Source organism: Mustela erminea, chromosome 11, assembly GCF_009829155.1.
Source record: "Mustela erminea isolate mMusErm1 chromosome 11, mMusErm1.Pri, whole genome shotgun sequence".
Classification (NCBI taxonomy): Eukaryota; Metazoa; Chordata; class Mammalia; order Carnivora; family Mustelidae; genus Mustela; species Mustela erminea.
In genome coordinates, this window is record NC_045624.1 from 37,118,126 (window position 1) to 37,137,597 (window position 19,472).

The window sequence follows — 19,472 nt, forward strand, 5'->3', positions numbered from 1 at the left end:
TTTTAAGATTTTATTTATCCATTTTACAGAGAGAGATCACAAGTAGGCAGAGAGGCAGGCAGAGAGAGATGAGGAAGCAGGCTCCCCGCTGAGCAGAGAGCCCGATGCAGGACTCAATCCCAGGACCCTTAGATCATGACCTGAGCTGAAGGCAGCAGCTTAACCCACTGAGCCATCCAGGCGCCCTCAATTTTTATTTTATTTATTTATTTATTTATTTATTTTAAAGATTTTATTTATTTATTTGTCAGAGAGAGAACGAGCACAGGCAGACAGAGTGGAAGGCAGAGTCAGAGGGAGAAGCAGGCTCCCTGCGGAGCAAGGAGCCCGATGCGGGACTCGATCCCAGGACGCTGGGATCATGACCTGAGCCAAAGGCAGCCGCTTAACCCACTGAGCCACCCAGGCGTCCCTCAATTTTTATTTTATACTAGTACATGACCAGTTACTGAATTGGTTTTGTCATAATACCTGTTATTAAATCCCACTGCCTTTTTCTTCTAGTTTTTCTTGAAATAACATATTAGCCTCATTTTCTAGCTTATTTTAAGAAGTTTCTATCGCTCTCACTAAGTATACTTCTAAAAATTGACTCTCTTGAGAATTCTCTTTCCACATGAATGCATATGTGTGTATATTTTTGAAATAAGATTTTAAATATAATTTTTAAAAAGCTTTTTTATATTATTTTACTGTAAAACATTTTAAACATACAGACAAGAATGGGGTGTAAGATAGTAAATCATTAATAAATCTCAGTAGTATCGGGTATTTCCTTTAGATCTTTTATTAAGAAATCAGTTGCTAGAGATATTTAGGCTCTCCTGCATTTACTGACTTACTTCAGAGAAATTCCCACTGTCAAAGATTGCTGTTTGTATTTTCTCTGCCTTTATTATAAATCTATAAAAATATATCTTTCTCTTATCTTTTCAAATATCTTTCATCTTTAATCTTTTTATGATGACATTATGTTGTATGTCATTCCATAGAGTGCTTATTTATCCAAGCTGTGAGATACATCTCTAGTTTATCCTTTCATTCTTTTTTTTTTTTTTAATGGATGATATTCCATTCTGAATTAATTTATCTTGGTTAATTTATTTGTTTCTGTGGGTTTTTTTTCACCCTGAGATTATATTTCAGGAAATAAAAGAAATTTCAAACCTTCTAATTTTTCCCGAGGGAAACATCTCCTCTTGGAGAAAAGTTGTTTCTTGCAGTAGTTTTGTGAACTCTGCTCCTCAGAGGCATAGTAGTTCTTCTTCAGTGATCAGGGCCTCCCCCAGGATTAGGAGCAGGGGTGCAAAGTATAGGGGATAGAGGTCCAGACCAGGTATTTGGTGTTATTTTTCTATTGGTACTGTAACAGCTACTACAAATGTAATGGTTTAAAACAACAAAAACTTTGTATCTTACATTTCTGCAGGGAAAAATCCAAAATCCTTCTCCCTGGGCGAAAATGAAGGGGATTAAGGTGTCTGCAGAGCTGTATTCCTTTGTGGAGGGTCGAGGAAGGATCTGTTTTCTTGCCTTTTATAGTTTGTAGGGGCCACCTGCATTTCTTGGCTTTTGGCCCCTTTCTCCATCTTCAGAGCCTGCAATGAAGCATCACAAGATCTCTCTCTGACTCTGACTCTCTTGCTTCTTTCACCTTCAAGGACCCCTGTGTTTATATTGGGTCCATCTAGATAATCCAGGATAATCAAGACCATTAATTCAATCACTTCTGTAGCATCTGTATTGCCCTTAGCTGTTCCCAGGTTCTGGGAATTAAAGCATGGACATCTTCTGGAGATGATTATTCTGTCTGCTGCATATGGGTAAAACAGACAGACTCAAAAGCTTGTGATGGCTCACCTGTAGATAAGGAGGTAAAAAAACACTTAAAAATCTATAAGTTTTATTTATGGATTAAAAGTTTTAAAAATGAGATTTCAAGCACTATGCTTGTGCGAGTATGTACATCTTAGTTAGAAGGATGTTATCAATGACACTTTCCTGACATAAGATTATAAATCTAAAATAGGACAAGATAAAGTAGAGATAAGGACATTACCAGGTATCAACTACATATATCATCAGTCAAAGACCAGATACTTCGTTTTTGAGAGTATTTCTTTCTCAGAACATAGACTATGGTGAAGACAGTTGCTACTTTGAGCTTAAGTCTGATTAGCAAAGAAATGGTTGGTGGGATCGAAGTGAGAAGAATCTGAGAAAGTGACCTTATTTCCTGAGAGTTGGTATTATCCAGAGAGAGGCATACAGAGTACAGTTGGCCCACGTTTTTAAGAAAATACATTTCAAAACATTTTTAGAAAAAAAGCCTAGATGTTATAAGCTCCCCAGGAAAGACAAATCGCTCTAACGGTTGTCTATGTGCTTGAATTCTGATAGAGTTCTCCAGAGGAACAGACCCTGTATAGGTGACTGGGTGTGTGTGTGTGTGGGTGTGTGTGTGTGTACGTGTACACGTGTACAAGGTTTCGTATAAGGATTGAGCTCAAATGATGACGGAGGCTGAAAATCTATAGCTGGTCAGTTGGAGACCTGAGAGAGCCCATGGTGGAAGTTCCGGTCCAGGTCTAAGGCAGGAGAAGACTGAAGTCTCTGCTCAAAGACAGGCAGAAAGAACAAATTCTCCATTTTGTCTCCTTTGGTTCTATTCAGGCCTTGAGTGCACTGGATGAGACCCACCCATGCTGAGGAGGGCAACCTGCTTTACTCGAGCTTCCAATTCCAATGTGAATCTCATCCAGATATGCACTCACAGACATGCCCAGGATAATGTTTAAACAATTATCCAGGTATCCCATGGCACAGTCAGGTTGGTGCATAAAAAAACAAAAAAAAAAAACAGAGGAAAAAAACAAACAAACAAACAGAGGAAGCATGCATAGAAACCAGCATGACTATAGAATACTTCTGGTTGAGCTCAGGTTAGAAATTAATACAAAGAAAAAACAGAGGGACACATATAGTCAACACCAAAGAAGGGAATGACAAAAATCATAGGAAGATTCAGGCCAAGTTGAGTTGAGGGTCCGTGGGCAACTTCAGGGCTGGAGCCATTCCACAGCTAGGCAGAATCACACCCCCCCCAACCACCCCCCGCCTCCAGTCACCCCCCAACACCCCCTCAACTTCCAGTCACACATCCCCAACCGCCCCCCCCCCCACTTCCAGTCACACCCCAAGGTCAGAGTTTAGGGCATCTTGTCAAACCTGAAGGCCAGCACTAAGATTTGAAATATATATAGATCAGTATTTGATGTCTAAGTCATCTGGGGTCCAGGCAGATCTATTTAAAGTGTAAAAATTGAACAACTCATTTTCACTGCCTCCTCACAATTCTATTCTTCCTGTTTCCTGAGGGCCACGAAAAGGTCTACATTTTGGAGAAGACCAATTTGGCAGTGGCAGAGGAGCTGACCTGAGGTATAGAGATTGAGGAGGAAGCATCACCGAAATCATAGTTGAGCCTAAGTTTTATCTGTTTGAAAATACATGTAAACATCAAGGCCCAAATTTAAACTGTTTCCTTATCTTTTTTTTTTTTCCTAAACTTTTCAATACTGATTGGCACGTGCAAGCACACTACTGGGGAACAGTTGAAAGCCATGTCTTCTCATTTCTTACACTTCATCATCCGCACTGGTGCTGATGTTCAGGGGAAACCGGGCCTGGGATGTGTTTCTTGGTTTCATTTCCATGAACAGCTGCACTCCTTGCCGTGAAGGATTGCGAGTATGGGCATTCCCCTGGAGGCTCGGGCGAGGACCCGCAGAGGGAGTCACTGTAGGCCAGACCCAGAGAGTGTGTGTGTCCTGTTGTCTTCCCGTTTTAGCTGCATTGATACATGAAGACACAGAGCTCTCTGTTTCAGCTGCCCCATCGTATCCAGTGGACTCGTGCTGTCATTCATTCAGCAAATGTGTATTGTGGGTGGAACCCACACCAGATGTGATGTTAGAGATGTTTATAGCAAGGGAAACAGCCAGTTCTTGCCCTCAGTCTGCTGCTAGTCTACCATGAAAGCTGATTTTGAGCAGGGAATTAGACTGATAAGATGCAGCTGTTGTGATCTGGGAAGGGAAGAAGGTGCTGTGTAGCAAGGAGACCTGAATGCGACTCGGGGTTCATCCCACCTACTTCACCTGAGTTTGTGGCCTGTGCCCTGACACCACTCTCACATCTGTATTTCTAGGCCTGATCTCTCCTCTAGGCTCCAAACCTGAGTAGCCATCTGTCCTCGGCTTCTCCATGCAGATACCTCACAGATACCTCAAACCCTTTGTCCCTCCCAGCCGGCTCCTCCTGTCTCCGTATATGGCAACACCAAGCCCTACATAGCTCTTAGCCATCCTTGAAACCTTCTTCTCCCTCTGCCCTTCATCTCCGCCTCTCCTGAGATGCTCCTGGGCCTCCACACCCTCTCACATGTGCCGGGCCCCCTACCCCAAGCCTGCCACGGGTCCGTTCCACACTGTCGCGTTGTCTGCTCTCCCTTGGGCATGTCCATCCTCACCTCCCTCTCCCATCCGTCTGCATAGCCAGAGTTCCCTAACGGAAACTCACACCAGACCATGTTGCTCCCAGCAACCTCGCTCACATCCCCTGGTTGTGCTCTCTTTTGAGGACACAGAAGAGAACTGATCTCATCCGTTCTCATCACCCTGCCCACCTGCCTGGTCCCGTCTCTTAATGCTCCACTTCTGCTTGAACCCGTGCTCTCCTGCTCCTCTCCGATCCCAAGTGATCCCCGTTCACCCTGCTGGGCTCAGTTCAACTCTCATTTTCTCAGGCCTCTCCTCTCTGCCGTGCATGCTCAGATCTCTCTCTTGTGCTCATATTGCTTTTTGCTTCTTGGAACACCTGACGCAGCTGAAACTGTATAAAGAATTGGGTTTTAGTCGTTTCAAGTCTGTCTCCAACCCTTGCTCCAGAAGGAAAACCTCCCAGGGCTGGGACTTTATCGGTCCTGATCACAGTGATTCTCTCCAGCTTCCAGAACTGTGCCTGGTGCATGTTCCATAGAGGTTTCACGAAGGAAGACTACATAGTGGGTCACACATTAAGGATCAGGGCCGAGCACCAATAGGTGCTAATTCAGTGATGTGTATATAAAAAGAAATCTTACTGGAGGGGTTCCTGAGTGGCTCAGTGGGTTAAGCCTCTGCCTTTGGCTCAGGTCATGATCCCAGGGTCCTGGGATCGAGTCCCGCATCGGGCTCTCTGCTCAGCGGGGAGCCTGCCTCCCCCTCCCTCTCTGCCTGCCTCTCTGCCTGCTTGTGATCTCTGTCTGTCAAATAAATAAATAAATAAATAATCTTAAAAAAAAAAAATCTTACTGGAAAAGGATGCCCATGAATAGGACAACAGAACAGCTTGGGCAGTGGGAGGCCCAGACCAGAAGCAGAGCATGGTGGATAAAAGGAACCAAGTGGTCATGGCATCTAGTTTGCTTTAGGAAGGGTGCCCCGTGGTCGAGGCCTCTAGGGTAGTATGAAATCGGCTCAGAGATCATCCTTCGGCCTCTCCTGTCGTTTCCCTCTGTGGTCCTGACATTGTCTATGTGAGAACAGAGCCCCTGCATTGTGTGCTGTCTTGCCGTTCTGAGTGTTGTCTGTCCTCCAGTGTATGAAAGGCTCGTTTGCAGGTTTTGTTGTCTGTGACATTGGCATTGAGGTTACTGGTGGCTTTGATCACCAAGGCCCAACCTAGCTCTGAATTCAGGTGTTCTGCTGTGCCTCGGCCTGATTGCTGCCCACCTCCTCTATTATTTACCCTCCACCCCCGGCCGGGGCTGCCTGGCTTGTGTCCAGCCCATGCCGCACCCCGGTGTGGAGAGTGACCGGCAGCCATTCCTGGCAGTTCAGTTCTCCTTGACCCTGCTCCTGTATGGACAGATGCTGACATCCAGGTTCCCTGTATAAGCCTCTGCTGGTACAGGAGGTAAAGACCAGTTTGTGACTTCCTTCAAAATTAACCTCAGGCAGGAAATCAACCAGCTTTTCACAGCTGCTTCTCCTCCTTCCTAGCCGCACACCGCCCTGAGAGTTACTCAGGGGAGCGGGCTTTACCACTCAAGTGGATACAGGCAAAATGAAAAGTAAATGAGAGTCACTCCTTTATACACTCAATGAGATGCATAAAACAGTGAGCTTCATCTGAGATGTGGGGTGTGGGGTGTGTTGACCCTTTCAAGGACAAACTGCCTAACGGATTCTATTGTTAAATGTATGTGGAAAGCTAGTGTGTGTTCAATTGTGGGTTTTTTCTTCTTTGGTCTTGCTTGATGAGTCCAGGTGTTTCCTTTTAAAGGTAAGAATTAGCATTTTAACCAGTCAGCTTGTTTGGCATTTACCCACCGATTGTATCATTTGCATTGGCTGACATTGCCCTGGTAATGGGGAAAAAGCAAATCTGTTTAGGTAGTCATACATTTCTTTTTATGCACACCACACACGAATTATTTGTCTACCTTACGCCCTTTTTTGCAGTAGCTATTCTCTTAACAGTTGGTTGCAAATTAAATTTTTAGAGATCAAATTCTGCTGGCTGCAGGAACGTATCAGATGAGCTTTATCTTCCTTCCTAATTAATCATCACCAGGCAGTGACTCCTGTCTTGTAATTTTTTAGATTCTTTTTCTTGGTTCTTTTTGTCAAGTAATTGATTTATAAATGAGTATTTAAGTTTCCTGGTCAGGCTTACCATTTCAAGGAACCCTGCAATGAATTATTTCACAAGTTTGGATTTTAATGTTCTGTGTTGCCCAAAGTGAAGAATGCCTGTGCCTTGTGTGGTTTGTTTTAGTGGTAAACCTAAGGCCAAAACGCCTTGTGTTGATAAACCAATAAGAGAAACCATGCAAACCCTGATGATGGCACTTTCCCAGTTGTGAATATTTTGCATTCCCTATGATTTTTTTTTAAAGATTTTATTTATTTATTTGACAGAGAGAGATCACAAGCAGGCAGAGAGAGAGGAGGAAGCAGGCTCCCTACTGAGCAGAGAGTCCGATGCGGGGCTAGATCCCAGGACCCTGAGATCATAACTTGAGCCAAAGGCAGCGGCTTAACCCACTGAGCCACCCAGGTGCCCCGCATTCCCTATGATTTTTATTAGGGTACAGAATTATATATTCTTTTACCTATGCAAGTATCTTATACTGGCTAGGAGTCTCCTACAATGTTGAATTGATTGGTGAGGTTGGCCATCCTTGCCTTCATTTTTATCTTAAACAGAAAACATTCAATCTTTCACTCTTAAGTATTGTGTTAGCTAAAGGTAGGCATTTCAGGTGCACCTGGGTGGTTCAGTCAGTTAAGCGTCTGTCTTCATCTTAGGTTGTGATCCCAGGATCCTGGGATCAAGTCAGGCACTCTGCTCATCAGGGAGTCTGTCTGTCTGTCTTTCTCACTCGTCCTACCAACCCCCCCTCCCGCCAATTCGTGCTCTCTCCCTCTCTCAAATAAATAAAATTTAAAATTTTTTTTTAAAAAGCAAAATAAAGGTAGGCATTTCCTTAATGCTCATTATCAATTTGGGAAAAATACCTTCTATTATTAGCTTCCTGACAGTTTTTTTTCGTGAATGCTGAATTTTGCACATTATTTTCTACATCTGTTAATATGGTGAATTAATATTGATTGATTTTCAGATGTTATACCAAACTTGCCTTCATGATAAAACCTTTTTATCATATATATATATATATATATATATATATATATATATATATATAAAACTAGATTCATTTTGCTCAAATTTTATAAGGATTTTTGCATCTGTGTTCATGAGAGATAGCAATCTATAGTTTTCTTGTCTTGTAATACCTCTGGGCTAATTTTGACATCAATAACGCTGGCCTTATAAAAAGAGTTAGTTGTGTTCTCTGTTTTATTTTCTGGGAGAATTTTTGTAGACTTGTGGTGATTTCTTCCATAAATGCTTCGTAGAATTCATAGAAGTCACCTGTGCATGGCATTTTTCCTATGGAAAGGTTCTTAACTACAAGTTCAATTTCTTTACTGAGTATAGTGTTATTTAAGCTGTCCATTTTTTCTTGAGTGAGTCAAGTTGAATTATAATTTATGCAACTATTTATAAGATACATGAGTTTTAATAAATTAAGAATAATCCCTCTAAATTGTTGCACTGTTGACATCTTTTTATTTTTATCTTTATTATTTTTTTAAAGATTTTATTTATTTGATAGACAGAGATCACAAGTAGGCAGAGAAGCAGGCAGAGAGAGAGGAGGAAGCAGGTTCCCTGCTGAGCAGAGAGCCCGATGTGGGGCTCGATCCCAGGACCCTGGGATCATGACATGAGCTGAAGGCAGAGACCCCCCTTGACATTTTTTTAAAAGCCATGTGGATCAGGGAATTTGCATTTTCAAGTGGGCACATCCACAAATAATACGACCATTTGGGGCACATAATAGACAATGCTTTTGTGTTCATGACATCCTGGTGAAGAGAAAACACTCAGGACAATAAGCATCATTACTTGTTACTTTTCCAAAAGATTGAAATAAATACTGCATGGGTCCGTTACCTATTTCAAATACCTATTTAATGACAAAGTAGGGATAAATGTAAGACTTCCAGTAATGGAGGAATGATACTTGTACAATCAAAATTCACTGTTGATGGATTCAGGGACTAAAATGTGTTTGTAACCTCAAAATCATACTTGTGACACTCTCATGTTCATTCGTGGCCATGCACAGAGCAGTGAAAACTTGGGAGTAGCAGGATGCATGCATTCTCGGCTGAGATGGAACAAGGCGGCGCTCTGCCTTCCTTTCCACTCTCACGCAGGGTAACTGGAGGATGGAGCAGCAGGGGGCAGTGCAGCCCAATGCGAGAAGCTCCAGCTCTGGGGCCACAGGATAGTTTGAATCCCACCCATGGCCCCTCCTTACTGGGCTGGCCTCAGGCAAATCACTTAAGGCTTCTGAACCTTTTTTTTCTCTTTTGTAATATAAAGAAAATTGAATATGACTGGATGAGTTGTTTTTAAGATATAATATTTTTTATCTATGTGGTCTGTGTATTTTATCTATGATAGATTATTTGCTGTTTCATTGTTCCCAGTGACTTCTTAGAACTTACCTAGCATGAATAACAAGAATCGGCTGTTTATCTTTCTCCCCTGATGAGAGTATGTGCAAGTACGATTTTCAGATGTTCAGCAAACCTTGCTTTTAAGATAAGCCTGTCTGGTCGTGAAGTACTACGTATTTTATGTGTTGCTAGAATTGATTGGCTAAAGTTGTAAAAAGCATTTTTGAATGTATGATTGGTAAAGGAATTTTTTTTAAAAAATGTGTAGACTCACAAGTTTAGGAGCATGGGAGAGGAGATAACACATAAATACCAACATTTTTTTACCAAGTTGAGTGGTAGCTGACAGCAGACAAGAGAAGGCTGACCCACACAGGTGTATGGAGTTGGGGTAGAGTCAAGGAACAAACTAGTTTACTCCACCGAACTGCAGACAGCTCAGGGCGACTTCAGAAAGGATCAGGAATGAAAGATACCAGTTTGCCAGGGGCACCTGGCTGCCTCTGTTGGAAGAGCATGTGACTCTTGATCTTAGGGTGGTGAGTTCAAGCACCGCTTTGGATGCAGAGATTACTAAAAAAAAGATAAATAAGTTTTTTTAAAAATACGAAAAATAAACAGAAAATACTAGGGATCTGAAGATTAAGGGTGCTAGAAATACAAAAATTGGATAAGAAAAATTCTTAGAAGCGTTAGCACCCTGCCCCTGTCCCCTTCTCTAATTCAGCCAAAAATGGTTAAATTCACTATCTGAAGGAAGTGAATGAGGTATGCCTAGATTCAAGAGATCAGGCTCTCTAAATCTGAGACCACACCCTATCGCTGTTAAACAGAGAGACCCCTACCGGCCCCTTCCTTTCTTGATTTCAAATGACTAAAAGATGATGGTTTCGTGCTCCCCCATAGAGGAGATTATCAGATTCCTCTGTAGAGAAACTGACCAGCCCAAGAAAAGACATATCAGATTCTGAAATTTGGGGGTCCCCTGATGAAACATCTGGGTGCCTTCCCACCCTGCTGTGAAGCTTCCCCAGTACACAAGCTTGCCAACAGGCACACAGTTGTGGTTCCTCCCCGGCCCCAGTTAGCATTTTGGTGCCTTGCTTATAAAGACAGACAACCAACAATCATCAGATACTTGTAGAAATACCTTTAATGTGAAAGCAGAGGCCAAAATGAAGAAACAGAAAAAAGAACTTGAAAGAAAACGATCGTTTGAGGAGATAAATAAATAAATAACAGAATTGTCTCTGACTAACTCAGAGAGAGAAAATCCATGAAACATGCTATAAAAGGATATCACTCAGAGAAATAAACAGGAGTGGCTGCATAATGAAAATACAACACCTCTTCTTTGAAAATTATTAGGACTTTCATGCTGGGAGCACAGAGCATGAAACCAGGTGTGGGGCTGTTCTGAGCACAGGCACCTGTGTGAGCGCACACCTGTGACACCAGCCTTGGACATAAGAAAGAACTCTTGGAGATTAAATAAACGAGAGCAGGAATAAGAAAGTTGAAGAGTTAGAAGATAAGGAATTTGGACAAAAGGATGAAAAAATGCTCAAGAAGATGGTTTAAGACATTCGTGATATAAATGTAGTCAGAATTCCAGACAGAGGACAGAAAAACTAGAGAGAAGGAAATAATCGTACAAGTATTTCAAGCCAAGTTCCCAGAGCTGAAGGACATGAGTTTATAGATTTCAAGGGCCAAGGCAAGGCAAACAATTAGAGAATTTTGAATTATCAGGGATAACTTCCTGAAAACTTTCAAAGAGAGAGAAACCAAAGCAAAATAAAAATGGGGTCATGTGCAAAGCATTGGAAATTATAATGGTAGCAAATGCAAAATGTTGCTTTAGCCAGAAATTGTGATAGGATTTTTTTTTTTTTTTTTTTTGAGACTGGGAAGAAGAAAAGAGGCTAACTCTACTGTAGTAAGAAGTCAGTAGATGGTCAATCTCAATGAAAAATCAAGCATGCCATGTAGATATTGGGAGGTAAAACAAATAATTCAAAAAATAACCCATTTCAGCACAAGAATCAAAGGCTTCTTGAGTGCAGGAATCATGGATTTGGGAAAGGAACCCCTTTTTTTCAATATCCGTCATGTACCATTTACAGACATGTGTTAATCCTTTAACAATTATAGTTAGATTAAAGAGTAGATAAGAATTTGAGTGGGGTCAGCGTGGGTCTGCACAGATGTGATGCTAACGTTTCTTCTCTCTCTAGATTCCAGGTACATCCTCTTGCCCGTCGTGTTACATCACCTCCACATGCACCTGCAGGAGCAGAAGGACCTGATCATGTGCGCACGTATCCTTAGCAACGTATTTTGTCTCATCAAGAAAAATAGCTCAGTAAGTAAATACAGGTCAGAGTATGTAGTTCCCATCAAATGACTTTTGGAAATAAAAATGCTCAAAGTCCTCAGAGAAACCTCACTAAGCGTAACCCTCTGAGATTCTCACTTTTATTTCCAGCTGGGTTGGACATTTTGCTTTTGTTCTGAAATAATTTTTTTTCATCTTGTAGGATTGCTATAACCCCAAATAACCTGGGTTTCCTAAACTTGCATTTCGAGAAAGAACTGAATACCCAGTGAGAAAAAATTAGAACTCTCAAAGCCTCCCACATGTATCTTTAATCTTGATATGCTGAATTCTCTGTGGCAAGAATAAATTACTGCCTGTGAAGTGAAGTCTTTTTGGACCCAGTCTGTGGAAGGCTGCATGGTGGTGGTCCGAGCTTGGAATGGCTCTCGGACCCTGCCCTGCAGAAACTGTGGAAACGGAGGAAAGCCCCGGGAGACCGAGCGTATCTTACACTATAGTTATTACTCAGCCCCAACGGTAATCACTAGAGTGTTGTGGATTTGGGAATTCCTGTGCACATACCTGATGCTTGCTACAATGCTGTTACATTATAGAATGCAGGGCAAATAGAGAAAAATCACAGACTTCCTTAGAATTGGGGACAAGTCTTTGAGTATTCATGTCCGTGGCTCATGGCTCACGGCCGATGTGAAATTCACATGTAAAGGATGTCCTGTTCTAGCTCTGGCAGTTTACAGCTGTGAATTGATGTATACTCGTCTTTGACAGCTTGTCCAGAGCAGTGTTGGGAGTCCCGTGTCTCTCCCTCCTTGCTATTACTCTGCTACCGTCTCCCCATGTTTGTTTTTCGTACTTATGATCGCCTTCTGAAGCGCTCAGTGTTGAGCTGGCATGGAACCCCAGTGGAAGGAATGGAGAGAGGGCCCCAGGCCTGTGGAAAAAGAGTTGGTACTGGAGAGGAAAAGGGCAGAAGCTGTGTTTGAAAATGTAGTAAGAGAGGGGTGCCTGGGTGGCTCAGTGGGTTAAGCCTCTGCCTTCGGCTCAGGTCATGATCCCAGGGTCCTGGGATTGAGTCCCACATCGGGCTCTCTGCTTGGCAGGGAGCCTGCTTCCTCCTCTCCCTCTCTCTCTCTCTCTCCCTGCCTGCTTGTGATCTCTCTCTGTCAAATAAATAAATAAAATCTTAAAAAAAAAAAAAAATGTAGTAAGAGAGACCTGCCCAGGGAGGGAGGACTGATTTTTGCACATCCCCAAGATCCTAGGCCCCAAAGTCAAGCTGGGACTGGGAAGAAGAGTGATGACAGGGAAAATGTTAGTTTTGCTTTAAAACTTTCCTGTATAATTCTGCTGAGTGAGGGGATTCACTGCAGAAGACTGAAAACAACTATCAACAGTAGCGGAAAAGACTTTTTAAAAATTTCTCCTGTCTCTTTCAGTTTGGAAATTGCAGTCCCCTTAGACTTACCTGTTAAGGAATTCAGAAGAGAAACTCTGCTCTGCAGGAGAAACCTTGGTACTTTTCTTTCAATTGTGAGAAAGTTTATCATGAAACCCTGGCCAGAGAGCTGTTCAGACTCCCACTTTGTAACAAAGTTTTTGTTTGTTCCTATGCTTCTGTTTTTGGAGAGGCAGTCTTGGTAGGGAGCCTTTGGACACAGAGTTTTGTCTTTGCAGGTGTAATAAGAATCTAACTCTATTAAAACATACAGTCACTGAAGAGTAGTTTGGGTTTCTCTCTCAGGTCCTGGGGGCTTGGATACAAGTATTAATTTTGCTTTAGGGAAGCAGTGCCCGCCGTGGCCACTGATCTTAGATCCAGTCTGGAGCTCATGGTGCTCGTCTATACTGAACGCTGTTTGCTCGTATTACATGGAGAGTTTTTTAAAAATCATTTTTATGGGAATAGTCATTTGCACTAAAAAGGGTTTTGGAAAATGACCTTTGCAACTCAAGTGATGAGAAGAGGATATGTAAGCACAATCTGAAATCGAGACAGTTAAGAACATTGGGAATCAGGAGGGGCTTTCCGTCAGCAGTCCAACTCAGAGAGGCGAACTGCCTGGGCCCCATAACATGCTGTGTTCATGCGTAGCTGGTGCTCTTAGTGCATCTGGTTTGCTTTCCAGGACATCACCCTACCTTTCATTTGTGTGTCCAGCAGCCACTGCACAGCCTGCTCTTGGGTAAGCTGTGAACTTCTCTGTGCCTTTTCTGTAAAAGAAGGTCTTTGACGTAGGTGACGTAGGTGAGGTCCAGTTCTGTCAAGTTCGCTAGTCCTCTGACTTTTTGATTCTGTGTTTGGAAATGTGGGGTTTTTCCCTTCTTTTCCACTAGAGAGATTAATATGTATATGAAGCCACCATTTCCTGAGCTTTTTATTTTTTTCCCTTCAGGAGAAATCAGTGTTGGAGGAAATAGATGTGATAGTGGCCAGCCTGCTGGACATCCTGCTGAGAACCATATTGGAGATCACCAGTCGACCTCAGCCATCCGGCTCTGCCATGAGGCTCCAATTCCAGGATGTCACTGTAAGAGCATAAAGCAAATGGCCCCGAACAGAGCATAGCTGTGCTTGTAAAAGCTTCAGTCACTTTGAGGGTGGGTTGCTATAGGAAACTGGGAAATCTGGCTCTGGGAGAATGACCCTTGTGTATTTTGAAGATACACGAAGTTAACTTGCATTTTGCCAGGGAATGAAGATAAGAAACACTGTTTGTTAAAAGATCTTGGATTAAGATATATTTAATTTCAGAAAGCCAAATTTGTTATTAGTTCTCACTTTTCTCAATTTAATTAGCCTGTGATTCTGTGTTCCCAGTCCTCTTGGTACTTTTCATTCTCTTTTTATTCACCAAATTGCTTGAGGAGAGGAGACTAATGAAATAGAGAAACAGGAGTCAGGTGTCCTGAGTTCTAATTCTGGATTTCTCACTGTGGATAGTAAGGATCTTAATTTGGGGATGCCTTGGTTTCCTTAGGTATGAATTGAGAAAGTTTGACAAGGTAATTTCTAAGTAACCTTCAAGCTCCACTATTTTATGAGTGTTATATAACATGATTTATAAAAAAATTAAGAAATAGTATATCTGATAGTTTATATATGTGTATGTATTTTTATGTGTGTGTGTCTATAGAGAGAGATGGATTGATGATTGGGTGGATAGATTCTATTTAAAACTCACATTCAGTTCACCAAGAATGGTTTTTTTGTTTTTATTTTTTTTAGATCTGATTAAGAATATTCTTCCAAATATCCAAAATGGCTGTAGATGCTATAGTTTTCATATATTTACAAAAATGTCAGCTTTTGCCATTCTTAATATAAATCATCCACAGAAGAACCTTTGTCTTAAGAATGTTTGCTCAGCCCCTGATGAAAATAATTTTTATTTCTACTTAAAAAAAAATACGAAGTCTGCCCTGACTCTCCTACCAAGTTCTCCTGACTGTTTCAGGACGGCCACGTTGTGCTGAATTTTATTTTCTCTGCTTTTAGAGCTGAGATTAACCTGAAGAAACCAAGCTCTGAGTTTGGGAAATAAAGTTAAACTCTCTCTTTTGACCAACTAAGTTAAAGATACTATGAAAACTTTCTAATATATGTAATAGCTCTGTTGCCTCATTAAAAGAAAAGATAAGCCAAGCATTTGAGTTCTCCATTTCACATGGAAAGTGGTACCTGCATCATGGGTTCGGCTTCGAGTTTTTAGCGCAATGCTTGGTCCAAAGTAAATGCTCAAAACATATTGTTGCTGCTTAACACTCCTGGGGTTCATTATGGATTTGAAGGTTTGGGGGTTTTTTATGTTGAATTTTTTTATTTTGTTTTTTCATTTTTTTTTTTTAGTTAAACTTGTTATTTTGTGATGATTATAGAGTCACATGCACTTGTAAGAATTATTACAGAGTTGTAGGAAATATTACACAGCTTTTACCCAGTTTCCACAACGATAAAAATCTTACAGAACTATCGGACAGTATCAAGACTAGGATACTGACATTAATAAGTCCAGACACAGAATATTTCCGTGGCCCCAAGGATCCCCCGTGTTGTGTTTACAGTCAAAACCACTTCCTTCCCATCTGCACCTCCTCCTTAACCCTGACAATCCCAAATCTGTTCTCTGTTTTTATAATTTTGTCTTTTCAAGCATGTTACAGAAATGAAATCATACAGTAAATAACCTTTTGTAATAAGCTTTTTTTCTTTAACTCAGAATAATTCCCTGGAGATTCATCCAAGTTGTTTTATATATTTATATATTTATACATCTTATTCTTTTTATTGCTCAGTAGTTTCTATGTTTTGGATGTACTACAGTGTGTTTAACCATCACCCATTGAAGACCACCTGGGTTGTTTCCAGATTTTGGCTATTATGAACAAAGCTGCTATAAATGTTTCTGTGCCAGTTTTTATGTAAGCATAAGTCTTGATTTCTCTAGGATAAATTCCTAGGAGTGTGGTTGTTGGATTATATGGTAGTTGCAGGTTTAGTTTAGTTTAGCTTTTTTTTTTTTTTTTTAAGATTTTATTTAATTGAGAGAAAGAGAGAGTGCAGCACACTCAAGCAGGGAGAGGGGCAGAGGGAGAAGCTGGATCTCCACTGAGCAGGGAGCCCCACGTGATACTCTGTCCCAGGACCCTGAGATCATGACCTGAACTGAAGGCAGACGCTTAACTGACTGAGCCACCCAGGAGTCCCTGCATGTTTAGTTTTAGTTTTAGTTTTTGTTTTATATTTCATTTGCTTATTTGAGAGAGAGAGATTGAGACTGAGAGAGCGAGCATGAGAGTGAGGAGGGGCAGAGGGAGAAGCAGACTCTCCGCCAAGCAGGGAGCCCAATGTGGGACTCAACCCCGGGACTCCAGGATCATGACCTGAGCGCTCAACCAACTGAGCCACCCAGGTACCCCACATTTTTAATTTTTTAAGAAACTACCGAACTGTATTCCATAGTGGCTGTATAATTTTACATTCTCATGTACACGGTGTATGAGTGATCCAATTTCTCACTGCCCTCTTCAGCATTTGGGGTGGTTGGTTTTTTGGTTGTTGTTGTTGGGGGTGGTGGTGTATTCTGTTACATAGGAAGTAATATCTTACTGTGATTTCAGTTGGCATTTTCCTAATGACCAGTGATGCCGAACATACACTTTCATACACTTGTTTGTCACCAATATATCCTCTTTGGTAGAACATCTCTTCATGTCTTTTTCCCATTTTCTACCCAAATTGCTTTTTACCATTGAATATTCATGGTTCTTTATATATTGTAGATACTAGTTCTTTATTGAGTATGTGGGTTATAAATATTTTCTTCCTCTCTATAACTTGTTTCCCCATCCTCTTAACAAGGTCTTTTGCCAAAGTTTTTATTATTGATGAAGACCACTTTATCAGTTTTTCCTTTCATAGATCATGTTTTTGATGTCAAGTCTAAGAATTCTTTGGTCTAGCCCTATATCCTAAAGTTTATCTCCTAAGTTTTTTTTTCCTAAAAGTTTTAACAGTTTTATATTTTACATTTAAGTCTACAAACCATTTTGAGCTAATTTTTGCATAAACTGTGCCAGATAATCTAACATTCTATTATCTCAATATTGACATGTATTAATTGTCTTTTTTCATTCAATTTAAGCTCTTCCTGGTCCTTGGTATGATAAGTGATTTTTAATTAAAGTCTGGACATTTTTATAAGACTGTGAATCTTACTTAAGCCTTCTGTTTTAGCTGGCTTTATGTGATACCACTTGGCAGAGGAAGGGGAAGGGTGCTAACTCATGATGGCCAGAGGTGGAATTTCGTGTTCCCCACATTGTCTTCACTAACAACATTGGGCATGAAAGCACCGGCTCCCGATTTGTCTTTCTCTAGGGAAGATATTAGGGCATCCTTACATAGCTTTATGAGTATGGAAGTCTAAGCTCACCCTTTGGTGTGGGTGAGACCAAAGTCCTTTGTGGTCTTCACCTGGAGTAGAGCAGTAAAACTTTTGTCCTGCTTAACTGTCCTTTACTTGATCCTTTGGCGAAAGAGAGTAGACTTTTGTTGTGTGTAATTGTTGGTGTAATTGGCCAGCTTCTTCAGCTCCAGGTGTGAGATACCCAAAGCAGAAAGAAAACCCAGAGAATGTGGTACTTTGTCCTTCCTCAGCTCCCAAGGACCCTGGCCAAACTGCTCTCTTTTCTCCACCTTAGACTCCTCTTCTGTTTGTTCTGTATCTATTAGTGAGGTCTGTAAAGTAGTACATAGCAGGAGGAATAGGTAAAAGTATATCTACTCCATCTTCCCCAAAGCAGAAAAAAGTTCTCCTTCATTATGATTTTGATGGTGACATTTTAATGGCTTCCTGGCAATGGAGCTCTAACATAGTCTTAAAATGGTAATAGCCTAGCAAACTTCAGAGCAAGTGTTGGCTGTGCATAAGGACTGCCTGAGGTTGGAAGCTAAAACACATTTTCAGACTGCTTTGTATCCAGAGGCAGTTATCAATGACAGATCTCTCTGGGGTATGCCTGGCCTTTAGGCCTTCACAGTATAATAATCAATGCAAATTAAGAGACTTGAAGGCAGTGAAATCAGGTTTGCAGATGACACTGGGGGTAGGGCCGGCAGGATGTTCATCCATTGTTCCGAATTGTAGGAAAATCACATAAGGAGAAACTTTCCCCAGCATAGCCATGTTGTACCCTCCCCCGTTTTGCAAAAAATCAAACTCTCTCAAGGTATGTGGTTTGAAATTTGCTGGGAAACATCCATTTGGATTATTTGGCTCCTTTGGTTTTATGCTGTAAGACTTTTTTTTCAGGGGAGTCAAGCTGATCTGCTTTGAATCCTCTTTTGCAACTTTATTATCTATAGGCTCTTGGGCAATTTACAAATACCTCTAAGCTTCTTTTCCTTTGTCTTTAAAACAAAAGGGGGGCACTTGGGTGGCTCAGTCATTGAGCATCTGCCTTCAGCTTAAGTCATGATCCCAGGGTCCTCGGATCCAGCTCCACACTGGGCTCTCTGCTCAGTGGTGAGTCTGCTTCTCCCTCTCCTTCTTCCTCTCCCTCTGTGTGTTCTCTCTCTCTCTCTCTCTCAAGTAAATAAATAAAATTTAAAAAGCAAACAAAAATAAAAACAAACCAAAATAATTGGACCTCTCTCAAAGTTAGTGTGAGGATTTGATCACGTGTGTAAGGGTTTAAATAATATCAGTTTACTTCAGTCATTATTGTGGTAGCAGCAGCAGTCACAGTAGTGCTATTATGACTGCTGAATAATTATACTGTTGGATAGTGAGGAGCATGCACTGGTCATTCACAGAATCAGTCCTCTGTGGGCACTGAAGACTTAATTTCTTTACCATTTGCTCATGGAGAACAGGCTCTTTGAATAAGGTCTTTACGTGGTAGTCCTACATTGAACACTTCCAGTCCTTGCAGAAAGTGCCCACAATAAGTGGACATCCCGTGGGTGAAAGCAGTTCCCACAGCATGTCATGGCAGAATGTTCCAGTTCTCCTGCAAGTCACATGGCTGTCACCCTGCCTCCCCATAACACTAACAGCAGGACTGACTTCTGCTGCATCGTAATTCTAGATAACAGTAGCCTTATTTTTACTATTTAAAGAGATTGTACTTTTTGTTCCTTTACCAACTGTTCTTTAAATTTTAAAATGCTCTCTCTTGCTAGAAAGAAAAAATAAAAGACCATTGTAATCTGTTTCTTTCAAAAATCTAATTGTATGTGGAAGCAGATTTAATACAGCAGCATGAGCATGTATGGCCATTTGCTCACACCCTCAACTAATTGGACTCCAAAGTTCCTTGCAGTTTATAAATGCGTCTTTCTTTGCCCGTAATTTAGTTTGGCACCATTTATGGTACAGGTAACTCAAGTCAACATTGGCCATGTCTAAGAAAGATACACTTTCCATGTACTGTGGGCTTCTGGTTGGGGGAGGGAAAGGGATGCAGAATTTTTTAAGAAGTTTCTGGAAAGGGCGCCTGGGTGGCTCAGTGGGTTAAGCCTCTGCCTTCGGCTCAGGTCATGATCTCAG

At 41.4% G+C, this 19,472-nt stretch overlaps 1 protein-coding gene across 3 annotated transcripts in view; it reads left to right on the forward strand.

Annotated features, from left to right (window-relative positions):
• DOCK4 (dedicator of cytokinesis 4) overlaps positions 1–19,472 on the forward strand; it is a 431,597-nt gene that overhangs the window by 303,610 nt on the left and 108,515 nt on the right. For all 3 annotated transcript variants that reach the window (XM_032304000.1, XM_032304002.1, XM_032304001.1), the window contains exons 24-25: positions 11,318–11,445; positions 13,815–13,949. In XM_032304000.1, coding sequence (XP_032159891.1) covers positions 11,318–11,445; positions 13,815–13,949 — 263 coding nt within the window. The remainder of the gene's footprint in view (positions 1–11,317; positions 11,446–13,814; positions 13,950–19,472) is intronic.